Source organism: Podarcis vaucheri (genome assembly GCF_965113315.1).
Source record: "Podarcis vaucheri genome assembly, chromosome: 9".
Taxonomy (NCBI): domain Eukaryota; kingdom Metazoa; phylum Chordata; class Lepidosauria; order Squamata; family Lacertidae; genus Podarcis; species Podarcis vaucheri.
In genome coordinates, this window is record NC_138767.1 from 30,075,271 (window position 1) to 30,096,534 (window position 21,264).

The following is a 21,264-nucleotide window of genomic DNA, read 5'->3' on the forward strand; positions in this document are numbered from 1 at the left end:
CTTGGCATTATCAGCACCAAGTTCTAACCTACTGAGCTCTGTGTCTCTTTGTATTCCGCCTTTCTTCCATCATGGAACTCAAGGTAGAATTCAAGGTGCCATACATGTGGCTTCTAGGAGGTCTCCCATTCAGGTACTGACCAACTCCAGAACAACTTAACTGTAGCAAGTTGGTTGTTTCATGTGCCTTCAGACCATAATGGGAAACAGAAAGACTAATAGTCCATCTGTTGACAATGACTAGCAGAAGCTCTCCTGAGTTAGGGGTAGGGGTCTCTCCCAGCCCTACCTGGAGATGTCAGGGACTGACCTTTGGACCTTTTGCATGAAAGGTATGCACTCTACCAGTGATCTAAAGCTTTCCCCAAATGGGATAGCTCAGTTGGAAGAGCATGAGACTCTTAATATCAGGGTTGTGGGTTTGAGCCCCACATTGGGCAAAATATTCCTGCATTGCAGGGGGTTGGACTAGATGACTCTTGTGGTCCCTTCAAACTCTACAATTCTATGATTCTATGAACAAACAAGGGTAACAATGCTGCTATCGTTCTTTCAACTTGCTTATAAACTATTATTTGACTCCAACTGTATAACAAAATGTATCACTTAAATTTCAATCATACGCACCAAAATTTGGTTAAAAATAAAGCAACAGATTGTACAGCACATCCGCATTTAATTAAATTATCAATACTGTATTATGTCAAACCAGCTCATGGTTTGCATCAATTACAGCATATTAAAGTAATGTGCACAACAGGTTCAGATATTACTCTGGAAAATGCAGTAAGAAGATTTGATTTGTGATTTAATTAAATTGTGAATCAGCTAAAGTGTTGCACTGTTTCAACCTTATCTTTCAATTAAACTGATTAGCTTTTAATGACTCAGCTAATTTCTATGTTTTTTATTTTAATGACTTTCATTAAAGTCAGTGCTTCTGTATACACACCGCTGAGGGCAAAATTACTGTTGCAAAAGTGCAGGATGGAAACTAGACCTTTATACAGAGCCATACACAAATAAAATTTATGCTAAGATTCAAGGCAAATAAGGAGTATTAGAATACATAAAGTGATTGTTAAACAGGAAACTAAAATGTAACAAATATTTATTTCATTCATTAGGATAACAATTTAGCACCTAAATGATAGTAACACATCTAAGGCTACTAATGTATTTTCCAGTATACATACATAGCTTTGATGTTCTCAGTGAGGTTGGTGTTAAATGCAAGGAACTGCTTCCCTTTCTTTGTGAAACCTCTAACCTCAGACCCTGCAGCCACAAAAATTTTCTCCTGGGGTGTATTAAGAGCACCTCCCAGTTCTAGCCTTGCAATCTTTTCCCCTGGCAAGGTCTTGAATACTGGCTAAAAAAAGAAGACAGACAATGTTCAGTGCCAATGTTCACGACAAATCATAATATGATATTAGATACAAAATATATATGTATTCCATTTTGTACGCTTTTAATTATTTTATGCTATATATATATTTCAAAAAGTTAGCTATTTGTGTGATTCTACCATGAAAAGCACAAAGTTCATAAACACAATTGCAAAATGTTCCAAAATCCGGCTAATAAATGCTCACAAATAAACCCAAACAAGAGCTCATACCAAAAGGTCGGCCAAATAAGAAGAGTTTGCATGTTTTCTTCAACAGACACCACAGGGTTTCATCACAAGTATTCTAAGACCAAGGTCAGAGCTGAGAATGCCCTACACTAGCATCACATAGATCAAACCTTGCTTTGTGAAGTGACCCAAAGTCTGACCTCGGTGTCTTAACTTAATGGAAGAGGGAAAATGTAGAGAGAAATCAACATAGCACAGCCATAGATTATGATGGTAGGTCCTTGTTTTCCAGTAACAAGCTCTATGTTATAATCAACATAACTGCTATTCAAAAAGACGTTTGAGGATTCTGTGGGGAGAAGCTTCTTCAAGAGAATTTAATCAAATTACTACAGTGAAACACACCTGCAGCATGCCTAGGGTGGTTGTATCATTTTATTTTGAAAATAACTAGAATAAAGCACAAACATATTTGGGGAGCATGTTTTTCCCAAGCCAGTGCATACCCTAAAGAGCTTTAAGAAGTCCATATGTTATCTGTAAATTAAGCTTCATTATCAATTAATTAATTGGGGGGAATTAATTGAAAACTACATAGAGAAGTTACCTACCACAGCTTCTCCTTTTTTCATACCAAAACAGGTAACAACACCATCATGATCTCCAATAACAACCTTAAAAGTGAAATAATAGGAAGTTATGTCTACATTAGTCATCTAAGAGTGCAAAGGAAATACATTTACAGTGGTGCCTCACAAGACGAAATTAATTCATTCTGCGAGTTTTTTCGTCTTGCGAATTTTTCGTCTTGCGAAGCAATGCACCCTGGGTATTAACGGTTTTAAGAAAAAGGAAACAAACTTGCAAGACGTTTTCGTCTTGCAAAGCAAGCCCATAGGGAAATTCGTCTTGCGACGCAACTGAAAAAACGAAAAACTCTTTCGTCTTGCAAGTTTTTCGTCTTGCGAGTTTTTCGTCTTGCGAGGTACCACTGTATATGTATTTCAGAAATCTATAGAAATACAGAACTATATCTCTGTAATCCATACTTTTCCTAACTCAACTCCAAATGTGTATCTGATATTTCAACTTGGATGTTTCCTTACTGTCTAAAGCTCAGTATGCCTAAGATAAATCCTTTTCTTCTCCAAGTTGCCCTCCTTTCAGTTACTCTTCACATCCATCAATATCACCATCCTGCTTGTTGTTCAAATACAAAGCTTTGGCTTCACCTTTGAATTCTGCCTCTCCTTTATTTCCCATATTCAGTCTGTCACCAAATTATGTTGCTTTCCCAATACCACAAATATCCTTTTCTTTTGGGGCTATTCTCTTTATTACCACTCTGGTTCATTTTCAAGCTATGACCTACTTAGACAACACAACCGTCTACTCTATAGCCTTCCCACATAACAACTCAATCTATGCACCTCTATCCAAAGATATGCTGCCAAATTTTATACTTCTTTTTTTTGTTGCGTTCTTATGTTGTCTGCTCCACCATCAACACTTACATTACAAGCTTTTGAGGAGAATGGCTCTGTGACTTAGATAAAATGGTATTTTATAAGATTTTGTCATCAATTTGTGTATATAATCATTCCCACACAATTTGTGTATATAATCATTCCCACACAGAAATATTTCAAAGCAACAAATTTCTATACCTTCTGTGTGGCCTTGCGTCCTGATGCAGGGAGCAACTTCATGGTCTTCTGAGATGTCACTCCCACCTAATTGGGGGAGAAAACCATTTCATTATTAATGCTTCAACTCTTGTGGTATAAAATGGATTGTCATGTACCACAATACAAACAATACAAAGTAGTTATTTTAACATGATTAATATGAAAAGCTGTATTAAGATTTTGTCGTAAGTGTAGTGTTTCTAATAGCAAAATCAATACAAAAAAGGATCCTGTGGTAATTATGGTTGTCATAAATTGTTATAGATTATCATAAAAACACTTACTAGGGAGTAGGCTGCACCGAACACAGTGGAATTTAAATTCCAGAAAGCATGGATAGGACTGTGCCACTATTGTAGCACAAGCTTTCATGGACTGTCTTCACTTGCCACACAAACACATACACAGATATAGAAAAACCTGTCAATAGTGCCCAAGAATAATGAAGTGCAAGAAATACTGACTGTGACAATTCTATGTGAAGCTAAAATGCATGTGAATACAGTGAAAAACGGTGGTTGTGTTATTACCAATTATTGCCCTTGTGTACAATAGCTGTGTCTATCACATATCATTTTAGCTCTATATGAAAAAGAAGCTCTAATAGTGGGGCAGGAGCATTGAAAAAAAATTCACATCTGGCAACCATTGCACCCCTTTGGTTTCAGATAGTACATGAGTAGCTGAGCCTAAAAAGCCCAAGACACAAATTTTCTCGGCCCTCTAGCAGCTACGGTGGCTCATTTACCACCATGTAAATGTATTTTACTTTAACTCAATTCTGACCGAACTAAGCCTTCTGATGTATATTTTACTCTAGGGGCTTAGTTTGGTCACAATTGAGTATCCACTTCCAGGCATTTGCAATGTCTTCAGAAAAGTCATGTGAGGTTAACTGCCTTGTAAGGGCTAACCATGAATCAGGGACAGGAAGTGAATTAATACACCTTTTACTACCTTCTCCTGTTGTATTTTATGACTGTTGTGAACAGGTTTGGGAATGGCAGACTAAATCTGATTATTTATTTATACACTAGGATGTTACTCCATCCTAGTTCTACAGAAGATATACTGATACATCTGTTTGGAATCACTCCACCGACCATAAATATAATTTAGTTATTTTAATATTTAACCAGACTTTTAAAAGCATGTCTACAGACAAAAACTGTTTTCTACATTCTATTATTATTCCATGACGGCTCCATGTTTTAATTGTAAGTTAAAACACAATTTTTTGTAAAGCAAAGCGCAACAAAGCCACAGCAAACCAACAGCTGAATATCCATTTATTTCAATAAAGGGACTGTGAAGAAAGCTAACAAATACCTGACCCACACTCTCCTCCTGACAAAAAACAAACCTGTGTGACACTTAAAAGCTTGCACACTTTAATCTCAAATTAACCTCTGCTTTGACATCACTTTTCTCAACGCACCATGTTGAGAGTTGTCTATGGCAGCATCCTCAATGACAGAACTATGGTGGGTTTTTTGGAAGGAAAAAAAAACAACAACAAACCCATACAACTCCTACATCTAGAAGCCAAGGGGTTGACAGGAGGGGTGAATCCGGATGGCTATTTGCTCTTAAATCAGAGGTGTGGCACTCCAGATGTTGTTGGACTATATATGACAGGCATAGGCAAACTCCGCCCTCCAGATGTTTCCAGACTACAATTCCCATCATCCCTGGCCACTGGTCCTGTTAGCTAGGGATGATGGGTGTTGTAGTCCCAAAACATCTGGAGGCCCGAGTTTGCCTATTGTAGAAATGAAAAATCATGGGAGACGAGAGAGGCAGGTGTAGCTAGGCGTCTGTCAGGGCGGGCCCTGAGAGCCTATTTTATTGAATATTGCAAGCATTGCCACAGGTGGGCCTGTGGCTGATTGGTTGATACATACACACAGAAACTTGTAATTGGTTAACATAAGTACTAAGGCGGGAATTACATCTGAAAGGTGGGGATTACATGTGATCATTTATCATTGATGGGGAGAGGCTGAGAATCTGAGCTAGAACTGGACAGGCGTGAAGCCTCCTAATTGAATTGTAACTAGGGATTAATTGGCACAAACAATATAACAATCGGGTTCTGTATATGCGGTCAGCTAGGCATGGAGAGCAGGTACAGTTTGTTTTCCATGAGCTTGGGATGTCTGTTACTTAATGATTGATCATAGCATGAGACAATGTAATAATCAAGTTCTGTGAATGTGGTCAGCTAGGCGTGAAGAGCAGGTTCGTACAATGTGTGCAAAAGCAGGGGAAAGCCTATAAGCAAGACTTCTTTAGCAAGCAAGAGAAAAGAGGAGCAAAACTTCCCCAAAATGGAGCAGTTTTGTGCAGAAAGAGACTAACAATTATGTGTAGAAAGAAGACTTCCCTTTATCCTATGCCTGATATAGGAACACGAGTCAAACCATTAGTCCATCATCTCCTTGGGCCTCCAGCTGTTTTTGGACTACAACTCCCATAATCCTCAGCTAGCAAGACCAGTGGTCAGGGATGATGGGAATTGTAGTTCGAAAACAGCTGGAGGCCCAAGGTTGGGAAACACTGATCTAGCTTCACACGGTTGACCCTGACTGGCAGTGGCACTCCAAGGTCCCAGTATTTCCCAAGCCCTACCTGGAGATAGGGTCCATGCTGGCCCTTCTCCAACTCCCATCTAGCCTGACCCCTGGGCCTGCTGACTGCAGAAGAGGCACCCGGTGGGCCACAGGTGAGCCGGCGGCGCTCTCGGCCCTGCCTCCTCTCCCCTGCCTTCTGGTAGGGCGGCTCCTCCGCCTTTGCCGCAAGGTCATTTAATTATTCGAAACGTGAAGAAGCTCTCCGCATCCGTATCTTAGTACGAGGAGGGGCGGCAGCATCACCGGTTGAATTTCCGCCTGTGAAAGGAACACGTGTCCGCAACGGCGTCGCGGGGAGGCGAAGAACGCCGCTCTCGTTCTCGCGCGAGGCGAAGCAGGGGGGGGGGGGTTTGCTGACTGACTCGCAATCTCGCCCACCTACCCACCTCACCCACCCCCATCTACCTGCAGATAATCCACGCGGCTCAGGCCCAGGTCCATGGCGGCGAGCCTCCCGCGCTTCTGAGAAGAGCAAGCCGTTATCCCTCGTCCTGGGCGCTGTTTTTCACCACACAAACATCACGGCGAGGCCTAAAAGCTCCCGCCAGGCCCCGCGTCACCATGGTAACGCGACCGGACTACGCGCGCGCCGATGCCGGGATTCAATTGGACACGGCGTGAAGGGAGGAGGCGGGCTCCGCTTGGAACGCGCGCCCTGTGATTGAGCAAGGAACATGCCCATCTAGTTACATAGTCATCCGCTTGCGGGATTGGTGCTGAGGATGCCTGCAAGGTGATGCCGAGGAGGAGTCGAAAGTCATATAGGGAAGCAAGGGGATCCCCGTGGCGACGCGGTGCTGCTCATCCCGCGGGGAAAGGCGAACATAAAAGCAAAGGAGGTCTTGCAAAAAAAAAGTACTGCGGGGGCCGCTGTGCTGCAATGCAGGGCAGGCGCCTCCCCGCCCTTCCCTCTGTTCCCTCCCCCGGAGGGAGCAGGGCTATCTGGGGCCGGCAGCAGAGCTGTCCCTGGGCAGGAATGTCCCTGCTCGCCCAGATAATGTTATTTATATCGCCGGCTGGACCACCCGGGTCTCTGTCCCGCCGCCGCCCCGCGCTCTGTGCTGCTGGTTGGTGCCCCAGGCAGGTGAATCTGACCAGGGAGAGACGCAGCTGGGCACCTGGAGCGCACTGCGAGGGATGGAGTTGGGCAGGTGGTGGGTCGGGCTGCTGGAGGAGGGGGAGGTCGCGATGTCGCAGGCATCTGCCACCCCAAGCAGGCGGGGTTTTTTAGAAGAGCGAACGGATGTTGTGGCAGTGAGGAACACCAAAGGAGGAGGAGGAGTAATAATAATAATAATAATAATGGTAATTATTTTATGTGTATCCTGCCCTCCCCAGCCAAAGCCGAGCTCAGAGCGGCTAACAGGAGTAAAAATAGCACAGTTTACATAAAATCACAGTCAATTAATTGAAATACATTCTAAAATCAGTTCAGAATCAAATTAATGGCAACCATTGGGCTAGAGTTCTATGAGGTTTACGGAAGGAGTGGGTCAGATTGTGCCTTGGCCAACGGCCTGGTGGAACAGCTCTGTCTTGCAGGCCCTGTGGAAAGATGTCAATTAAGAGAGGGGAAGGCTTGCAGTTCCTTATTGCCGCCCACCCCCTTCTCCGAGGCTGACAGCCAGGGGGTTGGCATTGACCCACTGAGAAGAGAAGTTAAGAATCTCAGCTGCCCCCTAGATCGAGCTAAAGTTGCTGATGGGAAAGGCGCCGGAGCGGTGGGTCTGAGGAGAAGGCAGAGTTAGGAGTTTGCGTGTGCGTGTGCGTGTGCCTCTGCCTCTTACAAGATTTGGAACTGCCCCATTCCCAGCAGCACACCTGGAAGTGGAATTTTGAAAGGGAGCCTTTGTGATGGGTAACCTTTCCCAGACTCCTAATCGAGTCTCCTTCTCCCACACACTGTTATGTTACAGGGATCAATGTGTGACATAACAAAGCATCTGAATGTACTGAACACGAGTCTTTAGGGAAAGATGCAGCGCTGAACCAGCTTTTTTCATACTTCAAAGCTTTTGGAACAAAGCTGAAACTTTTCCAAAGGCAATTGTCACAAACACAGCCCAATACCATACATTTTTCAGTGTTGCAGGCAATAATGAAGTTTTCCACAGGACAATATCAGTGCGCAAAAGAGCAGGTATGCAGCAGACATTGCATCTCCGGCTGTGGAGTTTAAACTTGGCTTTTGAAAAGGAGATCAGCCTTTTCTCCTCTCCATTCTCTGTTGACCCCAATGATGCTCCCGATCAGCTGCAGCTCGAGCTCATTGAGCTGCATTGTGACACTGAGTAAGGTCATCACCAACAGCTCTCTTGTGAACTTTTACCGCCAACTGGATAAGAGCCGGTTTCAAGAGATTCGAACATTGGCTAAGAAAATGCTGAGCTTGTTTGGCCCAACATATTTGTGTGAAAAGACATTCTCTGCTATGAACTTTAACAATTTGCATTTAATTTTAATGGTTCAAAGAATTTCAGGCAAAATGGTCGACCCTCACGCATGTTCACTTCATCAAATCTGGCTCTTTGAAAAAGGTTTGGACACCCTTGTACTAGAGGACCTCAGTTGCAGATTTGACTGATTTTCTTTTGTTCCCATGTCCTGCATTAAACCAACTCCTCATCCTTGTAGTTCCAGGTCCTTTGCACCAATCCTCCATCCATCCATCCCCTTCCCCTCAATGTGCTTGAGCATTCCTACTCACTACTGACATAGTATTAAAAATAAAATAAGAGTCAATAAAGTATGAATATTTTATTTAACAAGTACGCATCAGAGGCATTATTTAGAACAAATGTAACAAAATATCAGCCCTGCATAGTATCTTAAATTTTAAAAAATCATCTTCACCACATGAAAATGTATATTTTGACAGTTCACATTAGTTAGAAGTAAAAAAAAAATACTTCCTATTCTGAAAGCAAATATGCAAACTTATATAGGTATAGGTAATTTTAACGGCACTATTACTATTATAGCCGCATTTTTATCTTCACTATTAAACATTCAGTTGTCCATGCCATGGCTTGTTTCTTAAGAAAGCTGATAAATCAAGGGGTGTGATCCAGTGAAAGTTAAGCACTTACAAAGGTTAGTCCAAGTATCCATACTAGGAAGCAGCAGTGCAATCCTATACGTGTCCACTCCAAAATAAGCTCCAGTGAGTTCAGTGGAAGCATGTATAAGATTGCAATCTAAGGCCCACTAAACGTTGGGGACTTGCTTCCAAGGAAACATGCACAGGATTGTGCTGTGTTTGTTTTTTACATCAGTGTGAGAAGCGCATGCCACTGAAATCAATGGGAGTTCAACGTGCTTTAATTTTAACTGGATCATATGCAAAGTACTTTCAAGTAGTCTTTCACTGAGCTGGCTTTATTTTGGTTACTACATCTCCCATCAGCATGGTGGAGGACATATGCAGTACAATGCTAAACATGTTTACCTCCCTAGTAAACCGGTTTAGGATTGCAGCCCTGGTCTTCAGTGTTGTTTTTTCTTTGTTTGTTCAGTGCAAATGATATACATTTTATTGATAAAACTATTTGCAATGCAAGATTGTTTAGATACAATTGCACCTTATTAAATAAATGCAAAATATCCTTTATAATACACATTAAATAAACTGGGTTTTTTGCATGTAAATTCATAAAATCTTCTAAGACTGTATTTCAAATAAAGCTGTACATAAAGTTATTTAGTGCTAAAAATCTACAATACATTTTCAAGTATAAGTCACTCATAAATATTATTGCCAATACTTGTGCTCTGGTCAAAATCCAGGGATTTGAGATCATTCACATCTCGTTAAATTTGGGTTGAGTTTCTCACTGAGTTTATGGATGAGAATTGCCAACTCCTCTGTTGCTTGAGACTTGTCTTCAAGGAGTTCATAGCGAAGACTGGAAATATCTTGCTTAATTTCCTTAAGTTCACCTGTGTAATTAGTAAAAAGAAAGTTGTTGACACAGCTTACAAAGACAAGCATTTGAAGTAGTACTGGATACTACCAGGCAGAGGGCCTTCTCAGTAGTGGCACCGGCCCTGTGGAACGCCCTCCCACCAGATGCCAAAGAGAAAAACAACTACCAGACTTTTAGAAGACATCTAAAGGCAGCCCTGTTTAGGGAAGCTTTTAATGTTTAACAGGCCATTGTATTTTAATATTTTGTTGGAAGCCACCCAGAGTGGCTGGGGAAACCCTGCCAGATGGGCGGATTATAAATAATAAATTATTATAATATTATTATTACTTAGGTCCTGCTTGCAGGCTTACAATAGGCATCTGGTTGGCAACTGACAACAGGATGCTGGCATAGATATCCCACTGCCCTCATCCATCAGACTCTTCTTATATTCTTAGCTTTTAAACCTATGCTGATGAATTATATAAGGAGCTGCTTTACATAAGTAATTCCATTATGACTGAAGAAGTGTGCATGCACACAAAAGCTTATACCAGAACAAACTTAGTTGGTCTGTAAGGTGCTACTGGACAATTTTTTATTATTATCTATTTTTATTTCCATTATGACTGCAAGCTTTACTGAACTATTAAGTTAGATTACCATATTTTTCGCTCTATAGGACGCAATTTTTCCCCTTCAAAAATGAAGGGGAAATGTGTGTGCGTCCTATGGAGCGAAGACGCCATAGCCCCGCGACCCTCTCCCGGCTGGAGAGGTGATACGCGGCTATGGCAGGAGCCTCTTTAGCCGCATGCCACCTCTCCAGCCGGGAGAGTGCGTGCAGGGCTAAAGAAGCCCTGCTTACCCTCTCCCAGCTGGAGAGGTGACACGTGGCTATTGCAGCAGCCTCTTTAGCCACGTGCCACCTCTCCAGCCAGGAGAGTGCACGCGGGGCTAAAGAAGCCCCCCGCGACCCTCTCCCGGCTGGAGAGGTGATGTGTGGCTATGGCAGCAGCCTCTCCGCTGCGCGCCTTTCCGCTGCTCCCCGACCTGCTCTTTGGGGCTGGTGGTGGGCTTCCCCCCGCCAGCCCCAAAGAGCAGGTCGAAAGGAACCTGAAGCCTGGAGAGCGAGAGGAGTCGGTGCGCACCGACCCCTCTCGCTCTCCAGGCTTCCAAGGTAGCCGCCTGAAGGCGACTGAACGCACCTTAAACGGCACCTTGTTTTAGAGGGGGAAAACAAGAGGGGGAAAATTCTCCCCCTCTCTGTGCAGTGCCTCCTGCCGCTTCGCTGAAGGGGCACTGGGCAGAGAGGGGGAGAATTTTTTTTTCTTGTTCTCCCCCCTCTAAAACAAGGTGTGTCCTATTGTCCGGTGTGTCCTAAGGTGCGAAAAATACGGTACTTAAAGCTTTTACTGTATTCTTCTTTGAACTGGTGGGGCTGATAACAAGCAATGATGTGCCCTCTGCCTGTTTGATTGTTTAACTGCATTTTGAACACAAGACACAATCCAGCGAAAGTTAATCACTTTTACATTACTATTAATTTCAATGGTTGAAATTAATGCTTTACACACACACCCTGAAATGCTTGATGCTCCCATTTTGATCTAATGGAATTTATTGGTGCTTAGCTTTGGCGAGATCCACATGAAAAATGCATTATCAAATGGAGTACCTCTGCTATAATAATTTAGAATTCAAATTTCTGACTGTTAAATACACTGGGTTGCATCCAGACTTTGTCATGCTTAGCATACACCACCTATTGAAACCAACATCAGCTCTGAGAAGTATGACATTTGAGAAAAAGATGAGGAATCTCAAGGTTGCGCAAAGGGAAGAATTAATACCAAAATTCAAAAGTGTCCATTCCAATCAGTCCTCAATATATATAACAGTAGACTAACTAGACATTAGAAACTGGATTGAAATAAATGTAACTGGGTCATTTTAAAGGACTGCAATTCACTTTTCTGTGTGTGTGGTCTTCATGTGATGTGTGGAAGAAATAAGCTTCAACAAAAATCTAAGTATGCTTTTATTCTCTTGACGGTCTAAGATGCAACTCTCATGCTTCTAAGCCAAAAATGAGAAATAGCATTCATTGTATTTCCCATACTCTTACAAACACTTCATATCTTACAGCAGCAAAGCAACATCCTTGAGGTATTAAGGTCACATATTTTTTCTTAGCTAATTTTAGAAGAGAATTCAGCTCACGTGGATATGTTTTTAAAGGTCACTACCACTGGTATTTGGGGTTTTAAGTATTTTTAGCTTCTTTGTCTTAAACTACTTTATTTTGTCCAATTCAAAAATAAAGCCGTTCAGAGTTACAGCTCTACAGAATTAGTTTATAGCATTCACATGCAAGTATTCATCTTCACATTTGTTGACAGAAGTTTAATTTAGCTCAAGAGATTTTACAGGGAAAACATGTGCATGTCCCCTACAATAAGCTGACAAATAAAAAGAACCCCCGGGATTGCTTCCTCCATACAGATTTTCATGAGTTTGGACTGAGGCAGGTTCATGATTTTAAATATTTACCCTGGGAGCCAAAGAGGCAAGGATTTCTCTTTCACATTCTCCAGATCTCTGGAGGGTAAGTTGGCTGCTGAAGGGTTTTTCTGCAGATCGAAACCTTCACTCAAAGTATTAATCCCCCATCACATTATCTTTCATAACTAAAGACTCTAACCTATTCCAGTTTGGAATAGGAGATGGCTATCGGCAAAGCCTTCTTAAGCTTCAGACAGATTACTTCACCTGTGCCATTTAAATAGCTTCTGAGCCTCTCTCCTATTAGGAGTGCACATTTATGAAAGGCAGAAAGGCAATTTTCAGTATGCCTGTGTTAAGTTTTTAAATCAGCCAGTGGCCACATATGTACAAAAGTGGATTTACAATCATATTTCAGGTTTCCTGAGGGGTTTTATATATATATATATGTCATCTGTGAATCAATGCATTCTATTTCAAGTGCATTTTTTAGTCTCCAACCTGCCTTTTCCCCATAGTACACATTTGGGAATTACTTTTTGAAAGCATATTAACATCCTCCCTGTAAGAAAATGTGAGAGGAAAGTATTTTCAGTTCCACCAATGCAGGTTTCCCTCAAAGTCTCCCCTTCTCTGCTAGCTATTTACTTATTTATTTAAACCTTCAAGGCACCAATTAAATCAGATAAGGAAACTGTGGCACTCTAGGTGTTGTGGGTCTTCAGTTCCCATCAGCCGCAGCCAGCCTGGCCGATGGTCAGGGTTAACAGGAGTTGGAATCCAACAACATTGAAAGGGCCACAGGTTCCCCATCCACGAATCTTTCCCCTATCCTGACATCATACACGAATTCAGTGCAACAGATGGCTAGCATGATGCATATTTTGAAACGCCTGCTTTTAACTTGACAATTTTAATGTTTTACTTTATATTTTTGCAAACCACTTAGAGCTTTGTTTACCATCCAGTGGTATATAAAATTTGCTGAATGAATTTTAAAAAGCAAATAAATGACGCCTGCTTCAGCAGAGAGTTTATTTAAGTTTCTAGTGAACCAAGAATTAGCCTCACCTCAAAAAAATAAAAGGAAATATGTTTCTACAGTTGCTGTGTGACTTGCTCCCAATTTCTGCTAAAACATCTGGTAGTAACTACAGTTGTAGTTGTGGTATAGGTAGTGCTTTTTGTGTGTGTAATGGCAAAGGTGCCCAGTACTCATATCTTGATAAAAGTGCTGTGGGCAGCAAAATAAGAGGTGATGATAAAAGGCACTAAGTGTACCAGTTACTGCACTATGATCTGACTCAGTAGATACATTTTTGGGACACCATTCAGAGTCTTCCTACTGTACAAGTATATTAAGAAGTCTGCAGTAGCTCTTACCCTCATTGACTTCATCATTTTCCTTGTCTACTTGTGCTTTCAGAACATAACGTTTTATAAGTCTCTTCATGATTTGCTATTGGAGAAGAACAACAACACCACAAGTGTTTATCATTTCACGATGCTTTGAATGTCATAAAGGTAATAGTACAATCAATTCTTTCTCACACATACAACTCACAGAGCTACACAGACTGGAAGGGATCCCAACCCTACAAGACGCCACACAGAGCCATTTACCGTATTTTTTGCACCATAACACTCACTTTTTTCCTCCTAGAAAGTAAGGGGAAATGTCTGTGCGTGTTATGGAGGGAATGCCTACGGGTGGCATGCCTACGGATTTTCCTCCTCTAAAAACTACGTGTGTGTTATGGTCGGGTGCGTGTTATAGAGCGAAAAATACGGTAATTCCCCTCCCCTGCCCCAACTAGACATGGATAGTACGAGATATAATACAGCACCACATGCCTGGCTGTTTCAGTAAATAGAAGGACCCTGAATATCTGCCATGCACTTATTTCTCCCTGAAAATATGTAATAACAAACCTTGCAACCTTTGGGCTCCCTCTCAGGGCTGCAACCCCTGTTCACCACAAGGTGTCAGCAAATGTTGCTCATTGAATCCCACCTTGTTAATCGTGAGGTGGGGCATTTTGTGCGGGAATGACTTCTTCAAGTCAAGCCACTCCCTCAAACACAGTGCCCCTGTGCCAAGAGCCAAAGCGGCTGGACTGAGAAACAAGAGGAAGGTTATCACCATGAACAAGCATAGAGAAGAGGACAGTATACACTGACTGTGACAAAACAATTATGTTTTGGCACTGTGTCTGGGACTTTGCAAGACAAGGGTTATGTAACTGCAACTTGATTACTCTGGAAAAGCCGGGCAAGGTGGTTTTGTAGCGGCACTGGGTTTTTAAATTATTATTATTATCTACCTTATCCATTAGAGTTAATGGTTTGTAGTAAAAAGATAAGGCGTCGAGAACTAGGGCAGATGCAGGGCTCCGACTGATGAGTTGGTTTCAGCTTGTAAATTGGTTATGTTTTAGGCGGCATTTTTTGTTGTCTCCTTTCCTTCAAGGAGCTCAAGGTGAATGGGCATAGTTCTTCTCCCCCATTTTATCCTTACAAGTACCCTGTGAGGTAGGCTAGGCTGAGAGGCATTGACTGGCCCAAAGTCACCCAGTGAGCTTCATGGCTGTGTGGGGATTGAATCTCTGGTCTCCCCGGTCTTAGTGCCACACTCTTAACCCCTATACCACACTGGCTCCCTATTTTTATCTTATTTAGTACTGTATTTATTGTATGTGAGCCTTGTTCACTTTGGTAGAAAGTCAGCCTATGAATTCATTAAGACAGATGTTTTCAATCTTTTTTGAGTCCATGCCTCCCCTGACCAACTACATTATTTCTGTGACACCCCTATGGGGCTCAGGAGCCAAGTTATGTCACCCCTGGCCTGCAGAGCTGGCAGCCCCTCACACCTTTTGGAACACTATCCCTTGGGAAGTGTTCCCACAGATTCCTCTCCCCTCTCCTTGGGAGTCCTCCGGTCAGCTGCTGCTGCCGCCCCTGATCTCAGAGCTGTGCCCCCTGCCCCAAAGAGAGGTACCTCCTCACACTGCCCCACAGGGGCCTGGGACTTGTCTGTCCATTCCCAACAGCAAGGGCTGGTGGACTGGCTGACAGGATGGGCTCCCTCGCCTGCTGGCATGCTTACTCCAAGGCCACTTCAGCTCCTGGCAACCAGCATCCCCCTGGCCAGCCCCAGAGGCACCATTCGCCTAGCAGGCATGGCCAAACTTGGCCCTCCAGCTGTTTTGGGACTACAACTCCCATCATTCCTAGCTAACAGGACCAGTGGTCAGGGATGGTGGGAATTGTAGTCCCAAAACAGCTGGAAGACCAAGTTTGGGGGTTTAGTAGCCAGCGCTGCTGCAACAAACAGCTTTGCAAGCCTTTGGGACGCAAGAGGGCATCAGAGGAGGGAGGGAAGAAAAGAGCGGCAGAGGCAAGTGTTGCCCGCAGCACCCCTGACCATCATTCAAGGCACTGGTTGAAAACCACTGCATTAAGAGATCATAAGTGCCAAAAGAAGTTCCAAAAAAAGTACGTGCATACACCCCAAAAGGAGTTTAATCTCCCCAAAACAGCCCAACAAAGGCTGAGCTTGAGCCATAGAACACTGAGTGTTACTTATAAAATACTGAAAGGGAAAATGGAGGGGCAGAATGAACCACTCGAGTCTCTTACACCTTGCAGAACTGAATTTTGGGGGAAGTCATTCGTGCCTACGTGGTTGGAACATTGGAAGCAGCATTCATGTTATGGGATGAAGATAAACTGCCACGCCTTTCTTTCAGGTCTTACTTGTAGTGATGGCAAAGGGACAACTGACAAAGGCTTCAGCCAGAAGCAACATTATGGCAGCTTCACAGAGTTATCTGCTCTCATTGGCATGTACAATACAGAGTCAGGAGCCCGGGAAGTTGCCTTCTCAATGAATTAAATAATAAATAAGTCCCAGTATAGGGGCCAATGCAGCTAGGTCTGTACAGAGATCTTAATGGTGTTGTTGTTTCCACATGTTTCTGGCTTCATTTGTAACCCTTTTGTCCACTGGACAAATGCAAGTAAACAAAAATGTGCTCACATCACATGCCATTTCTGTGAGTGGGGAGAAATTATATATTTTTTTCCAGGACTGCTGTCAGGAATTGTAAAGCTGGGCCAGTATTCATACTCCCCTCCCTTGTATGCAATCATAGCAGTCGCCGAAGAGCTGGTCTGCATTTCCAATTCAGAAAATAAAAATCCCATGTATTCTATGGCTCAAGGTCAGACTTATGTCAACAGGAGAGAGAAAGGGAGGGGGAGAGAGAGAAGGGCATGGGAAAAATCTTTCATATCACTGTATCTGAATAATATGCTTGTGTTTGTTTATGCAGATTGGTATTTAAATTATTCATGTTCCATCACTCTCCTGGATCCTTTCAATATGGTCTATCTTGCATTCTGACCTTTTGTTAGAACAGTGTTCTGTAAGCTTAGCATTCAACACAACTGGTGCTTTAAAATGATGTTGATGAATCAGTTCTTTCAGCGCTATAACTCGTTTTTCTTTGAACCCGCAGGCCCGGACTTTGAGAAAGACAGTCAAAAGCACATCCTATGCCTTAACCTTTTCAGCCTTCTGTGCTGGCTTTTGATCAGCCGAATCAAAGGTTTTACAACTGAAATTGTTCCATTCTCCATTTAATAATACAAATTCGGCTTGCAACATGATGTTGCAGCATACATAGTGTTTCTGTTTAGAATTCCAGTCAGACAGCATGCCCCTTTTCCAGAACACACCATTCTATTCCTCACCCCCTGATTTTCCAGGGTCCACTACCACCAATAGTCAAGGGTTCAGCAGCTTCTGAGCATTATCTGTTCTCACTAAGTTAAAAAAAATAAAAATGTTTTCTTGCTACCCTTAGGGCTCCCCCCCCCAAAAAAAAGCTGTTACACTGCTCCAAATGTTTATGTTCTCCCGAGCCTCCTAATACTTCCCTCTTGTATATGGGTGGTTGGTGTGTTGGCCACACTTGGAGAATCTGAAATTTTGATGGTTCTAAAGGTTTTTCATAATGCAGATATACAAAATACACTTACTCGTGAATTAGGTCAATTAATTAAAATGAACCATTCAATTAATTAACTGAATATTCCTGAGTGAAATCACTGTGGGCTACAGTCCAGGGGTGTGCAGCTTATCAGCAATAAATTTGCTGGCACATTTCTCAGCATTTTCTCCCGCAGTTTCTGCAACACAACCTCAAAACTCACCCAAGTTTTAATAAGTCATTTGGGGGTTTGGCATCAGAGCAGTGAAAATAGCGGCAAGCAGGAAAATGAGTCCTTCCTGCAAGCTCTGTGCTAAGCGATTAACAGATCTGTCACAAAATATTTGTTTGTGAATTGGCAGTCCAACTTCAGAGCTGCATGGAAACTTGTAATTTATTTAGATAATCATGTCTGCATGTACTGCCCAACTAACCACTCACCTGATAGCGTGTTGGCTGATTGAGAATGCTATTAAAGCTGTGTGATTCAAAAACCCTCGAGTTGGATTGAGAAAAGAGATTGAGCTAGGAAAGAATAAATCTAAAATCAGAATATTTTCCATGGAATTTGCAACTGTAATCTGGCATTGCTTTATTACTAACTGATTACAGAAATGTATATTTTTCAGCAAAAACATTCTGAAAGAAACAAGCTGATCTGTGATTCCACAAACTACTTGTGCATGTATTTATTCTCAACTTCAAGGATGTGCTCAGATAAGAATATGTATTTTACCTATTCTCTGAACTGGAATCAAGTATGGAAGACAAATTCAACATTCCACACACTTAAAGACTAGTTGCACTGGCTGCTAGCTCCCCAAGCGCTGAGATTGTGGCCAGGCTAAAGAAGATTCGAGAAGTAAAATATTATAATGTACTAATTTAAGATTAAAGCTAAAGGGACCCCTGACCATTAGGTCCAGTCGTGACCGACTCTGGGGTTGCGGCGCTCATCTCGCTTTATTGGCCTAGGGAGCCGGCGTACAGCTTCCGGGTCATGTGGCCAGCATGACTAAGCCGCTTCTGGCGAACCAGAGCAGCACATGGAAAAGCCGTTTACCTTCCCACCGGAGTCGTACCTATTTATCTACTTGCACTTTGATGTGCTTTTGAACTGCTAGGTGGGCAGGAGCAGGGACCGAGCAACGGGAGCTCACCCTGTCATGGGGATTCGAACTGCCGACCTTCTGATCGGCAAATCCTAGGCTCTGTGGTTTAACCCACAGCGCCACCTACGTAATTTAAGATTAGCATTGTATTAAAATAAACAACAGTGCAAGGAATACTGACAAAACTGAAACCGAAGTTTCTGCCACTGCCCCTCTGCCAAAGCCTCGCATACCAGGGTCATGTGGCAGCAGGGACAGGGCGCTAGCAGGGGTGCCACCTGGCAGAATTTCACTGCCCAAGGCGGGCCAACTCCGATACACATGCATCCCTATAAACTATTCCAGAGACTGGGAATCTGGTTTTGCCAGAAATTAACCCTGGGAAGAAAAGGTATGTTGGAACTGAATGAGAGAGGATGCTTCCAATAGCCCCCCCCCCATAACACACTCGCAATAACAAGGTCTGATTCTGCTAACTCACCCAATAATGCCACAGGGATTGCATGACAAAAGGGGCTTAATGGAAAGGGAAAAGGCCTTATTTGTTTGCAATGCCCCATATACATCTGTTTTCTTGTGGGGTACAATCAGTTTTCCATGATATAGCTTACAATTCAGCTCTCGCCAGCCATCTCCCTCACATGGGGCATTTGTCTCTATGTGAGATTGCATGCAGACATACTTTGGTTATTTTTGTTATTCCATATTTTGGTTCTTTCCCTACTATGTAGAAGACTAGAGATGGGAACCTGTGGCCCTCTGGATGTTACTATACTCCAATGCCCATCAGCCCCAGTCAGCATGGCTAATTATCAAGGATGATGGGAGCTGTAGTCCAACAACATCTGGAGGGCCATCCATGGAAAAGACCCTACAATGTGATCAGCAATGCATACTTCATCTGTGCAAACCATTACTTAGAGTTCAAGAAATAGCAAAAGCTTAAAAAATAATGTTCCATGAAACAGAGTGAGTCTGATTTGCACTTACCCTGGATTTTGAGTTGCCTATTCCCAGTTCCATATCCTTCTGCAGTCTTTTCCGCCTGCACTTAAATAACTTAATGATCCTTATAAAGAAATAAACAAAAGACTTGGGACTTGGAACAAGACTGAATGGAGGCGGCAGGGTTTTCCCATCATCAAAGTATGATAACCAGAGCTTAGAGCGAGCAAATTTCCACTCCACATCACTGTCATCCTACAATGGGAACAAAGAAATGTCCATTTATTTATTATTGAATAGTCTTACTCGACTGCACATTATTTTTACCCCATTTTTCTGTGCAGGGACACACAAAAGTGCCTTACTGGATAAAAACATGAATAACAAGCAAGCAATTTCAATTATAAAAAAGATGAGAAGAGGCAAGAAACAGAAACATCAGTGAATAACTAGTAGGAAGAAGGAAGAACAAAGGACTACACTCCCTGCTCTGTCTCCTGGGTAAAACAAAGTTTACTGAGAAGCACGAGTGTGATCACACCACACTCTGATCTTCAGGATTACAGAGTCCTCCTCTTTCTTTACCAAAGTCCGTCAAGCCATACTTGTTCTCCAGTGACTTATATGAAGTATATCCTGCAAGGAAGGGTATAGGGTTTAGGCATATCCAGTAGTGCTCACACTTCAGGTGTTCTCTGGTAATGTTCAGTAAATGTTCCGGGGTGGGAGGAAGTTCTGCAAGATCTAGCACTGTAGCTCCACGTACACACCATCCTTGTTCTGAACACCCTCCACAAGTTGGAGCGCAATCTTCTGAAGTATGGAGTCTCCTGGTTATGTGCTGCTACTGCTGGCGTTAAATATTCACTTTTGTTTTGTCAAAAGTTCACCTTTTCCCAATTCTCTCCGTCTCATCATAAACATCTTTACCCAGACGTACTGAATAAAATGAGACTTACTTCCTATGCTTAGGATTGCAACCTGTTTCCTCCCCCCCCCCCACACTATATTCTATTACTCCAAAGTCCTTGAAGCTCGTCGTCTTCTTTTCAGTACTCTTGGGACAAAACAAGAGTATGGCTGATATCCAAAGAGTGACTTACGTACTTCCACGAATTTAGCCATGCCTAGTAGAATTTTTTTTAAAAAAACAACAACAACACAAGCCCCATGCCAGAACACAAATTTCTTGGGGAGATTCTTTCAGTCTGAAACTCTGTTGCTCTGAATAGAAACCCACAGTCATTCAAGAGCTGGATAATGCAATACAGAGAGCTATAATTCTAAGTAATAAAAATAAACTTGTTAACAATGCAGTTATTTGGACGTGTTCCCCACAGCTAAACTGAAGAAACGGTCTGAGGAGGTTCAACACTGTAAAATACCATTGTTTGCAACATATGTAGAGTCAGTGTTGTATCAATAAGAGCGATGGGCCAGGACAGTGGGGAATGGGGTTCAAAACCCCATTAAGCCACGAAGCTCACTGGATCATCATGAGCCAATCACACTCTCTCAGCCTAACCTGCTTCACAGAGTTGTGAGGATAAAATGCAGAGGAGGAGAAACATGTATAGGGCAATAAGTACCTTAGAAGAAGAGTGGGATAAAAATCTAATCAATAAAATTAAAAAGAAAGCAGTCAATTAGTCTGAAAACATACTGAACTTCCTTCGAATTTCCCAGGATGCATAACATTCTTAATTATTCGGGATACTAAAAAATAACACTGCAGCGCTGGAAGATTCTATTGAAAACCAAGAATAGTGGAGTTATTTGCCAAGCATGCCTACATCTTATTTACATGTAAAATATACTATTATCTATTTCAACTGCACTGTGTTTAGAACATAAACATCCAGGATGATATGATTAATTTTTTTAATGATGTGTTTTG

At 42.4% G+C, this 21,264-nt stretch overlaps 2 protein-coding genes and 2 long non-coding RNA genes across 7 annotated transcripts in view; 2 read left to right on the forward strand and 2 right to left on the reverse strand.

Moving 5' to 3' along the window:
* BBS7 (Bardet-Biedl syndrome 7) overlaps nucleotides 1-6,481 on the reverse strand; it is a 29,504-nt gene extending 23,023 nt beyond the window's left edge. Inside the window, exons 1-4 of one of the 4 annotated variants that reach the window (XM_082237827.1) lie at nucleotides 6,306-6,481; nucleotides 3,247-3,312; nucleotides 2,191-2,253; nucleotides 1,197-1,372 (exon numbers count right to left, since the gene is read on the reverse strand). In XM_082237827.1, the coding sequence (XP_082093953.1) occupies nucleotides 1,197-1,372; nucleotides 2,191-2,253; nucleotides 3,247-3,312; nucleotides 6,306-6,341 (341 nt within the window). In that variant the 5' untranslated portion in view covers nucleotides 6,342-6,481. Of the gene's footprint in view, nucleotides 1-1,196; nucleotides 1,373-2,190; nucleotides 2,254-3,246; nucleotides 3,313-5,898; nucleotides 6,147-6,305 lie in introns of those variants that run through there. The other 3 variants (XM_082237825.1, XM_082237826.1, XM_082237828.1) reach the window with 3 other exon arrangements.
* Nucleotides 6,482-8,642: 2,161 nt separating this feature from the next.
* Nucleotides 8,643-21,264, reverse strand: part of TRPC3 (transient receptor potential cation channel subfamily C member 3) — a 61,680-nt gene continuing 49,058 nt past the window's right edge. The window contains exons 9-12 of the mRNA XM_082237133.1: nucleotides 19,413-19,622; nucleotides 17,752-17,835; nucleotides 13,697-13,772; nucleotides 8,643-9,839 (exon numbers count right to left, since the gene is read on the reverse strand). Of these exons, the coding sequence (XP_082093259.1) occupies nucleotides 9,697-9,839; nucleotides 13,697-13,772; nucleotides 17,752-17,835; nucleotides 19,413-19,622 (513 nt within the window). The 3' untranslated portion in view covers nucleotides 8,643-9,696. The remainder of the gene's footprint in view (nucleotides 9,840-13,696; nucleotides 13,773-17,751; nucleotides 17,836-19,412; nucleotides 19,623-21,264) is intronic.
* Nucleotides 10,472-11,074, forward strand: LOC309540365. Its single transcript, XR_014223221.1, has 2 exons — nucleotides 10,472-10,586; nucleotides 10,746-11,074. It is a non-coding gene; the product is annotated as an uncharacterized lncRNA (long non-coding RNA).
* LOC309540361 lies at nucleotides 13,757-17,405 on the forward strand. Its single transcript, XR_014223217.1, has 2 exons — nucleotides 13,757-13,837; nucleotides 16,837-17,405. It is a non-coding gene; the product is annotated as an uncharacterized lncRNA (long non-coding RNA).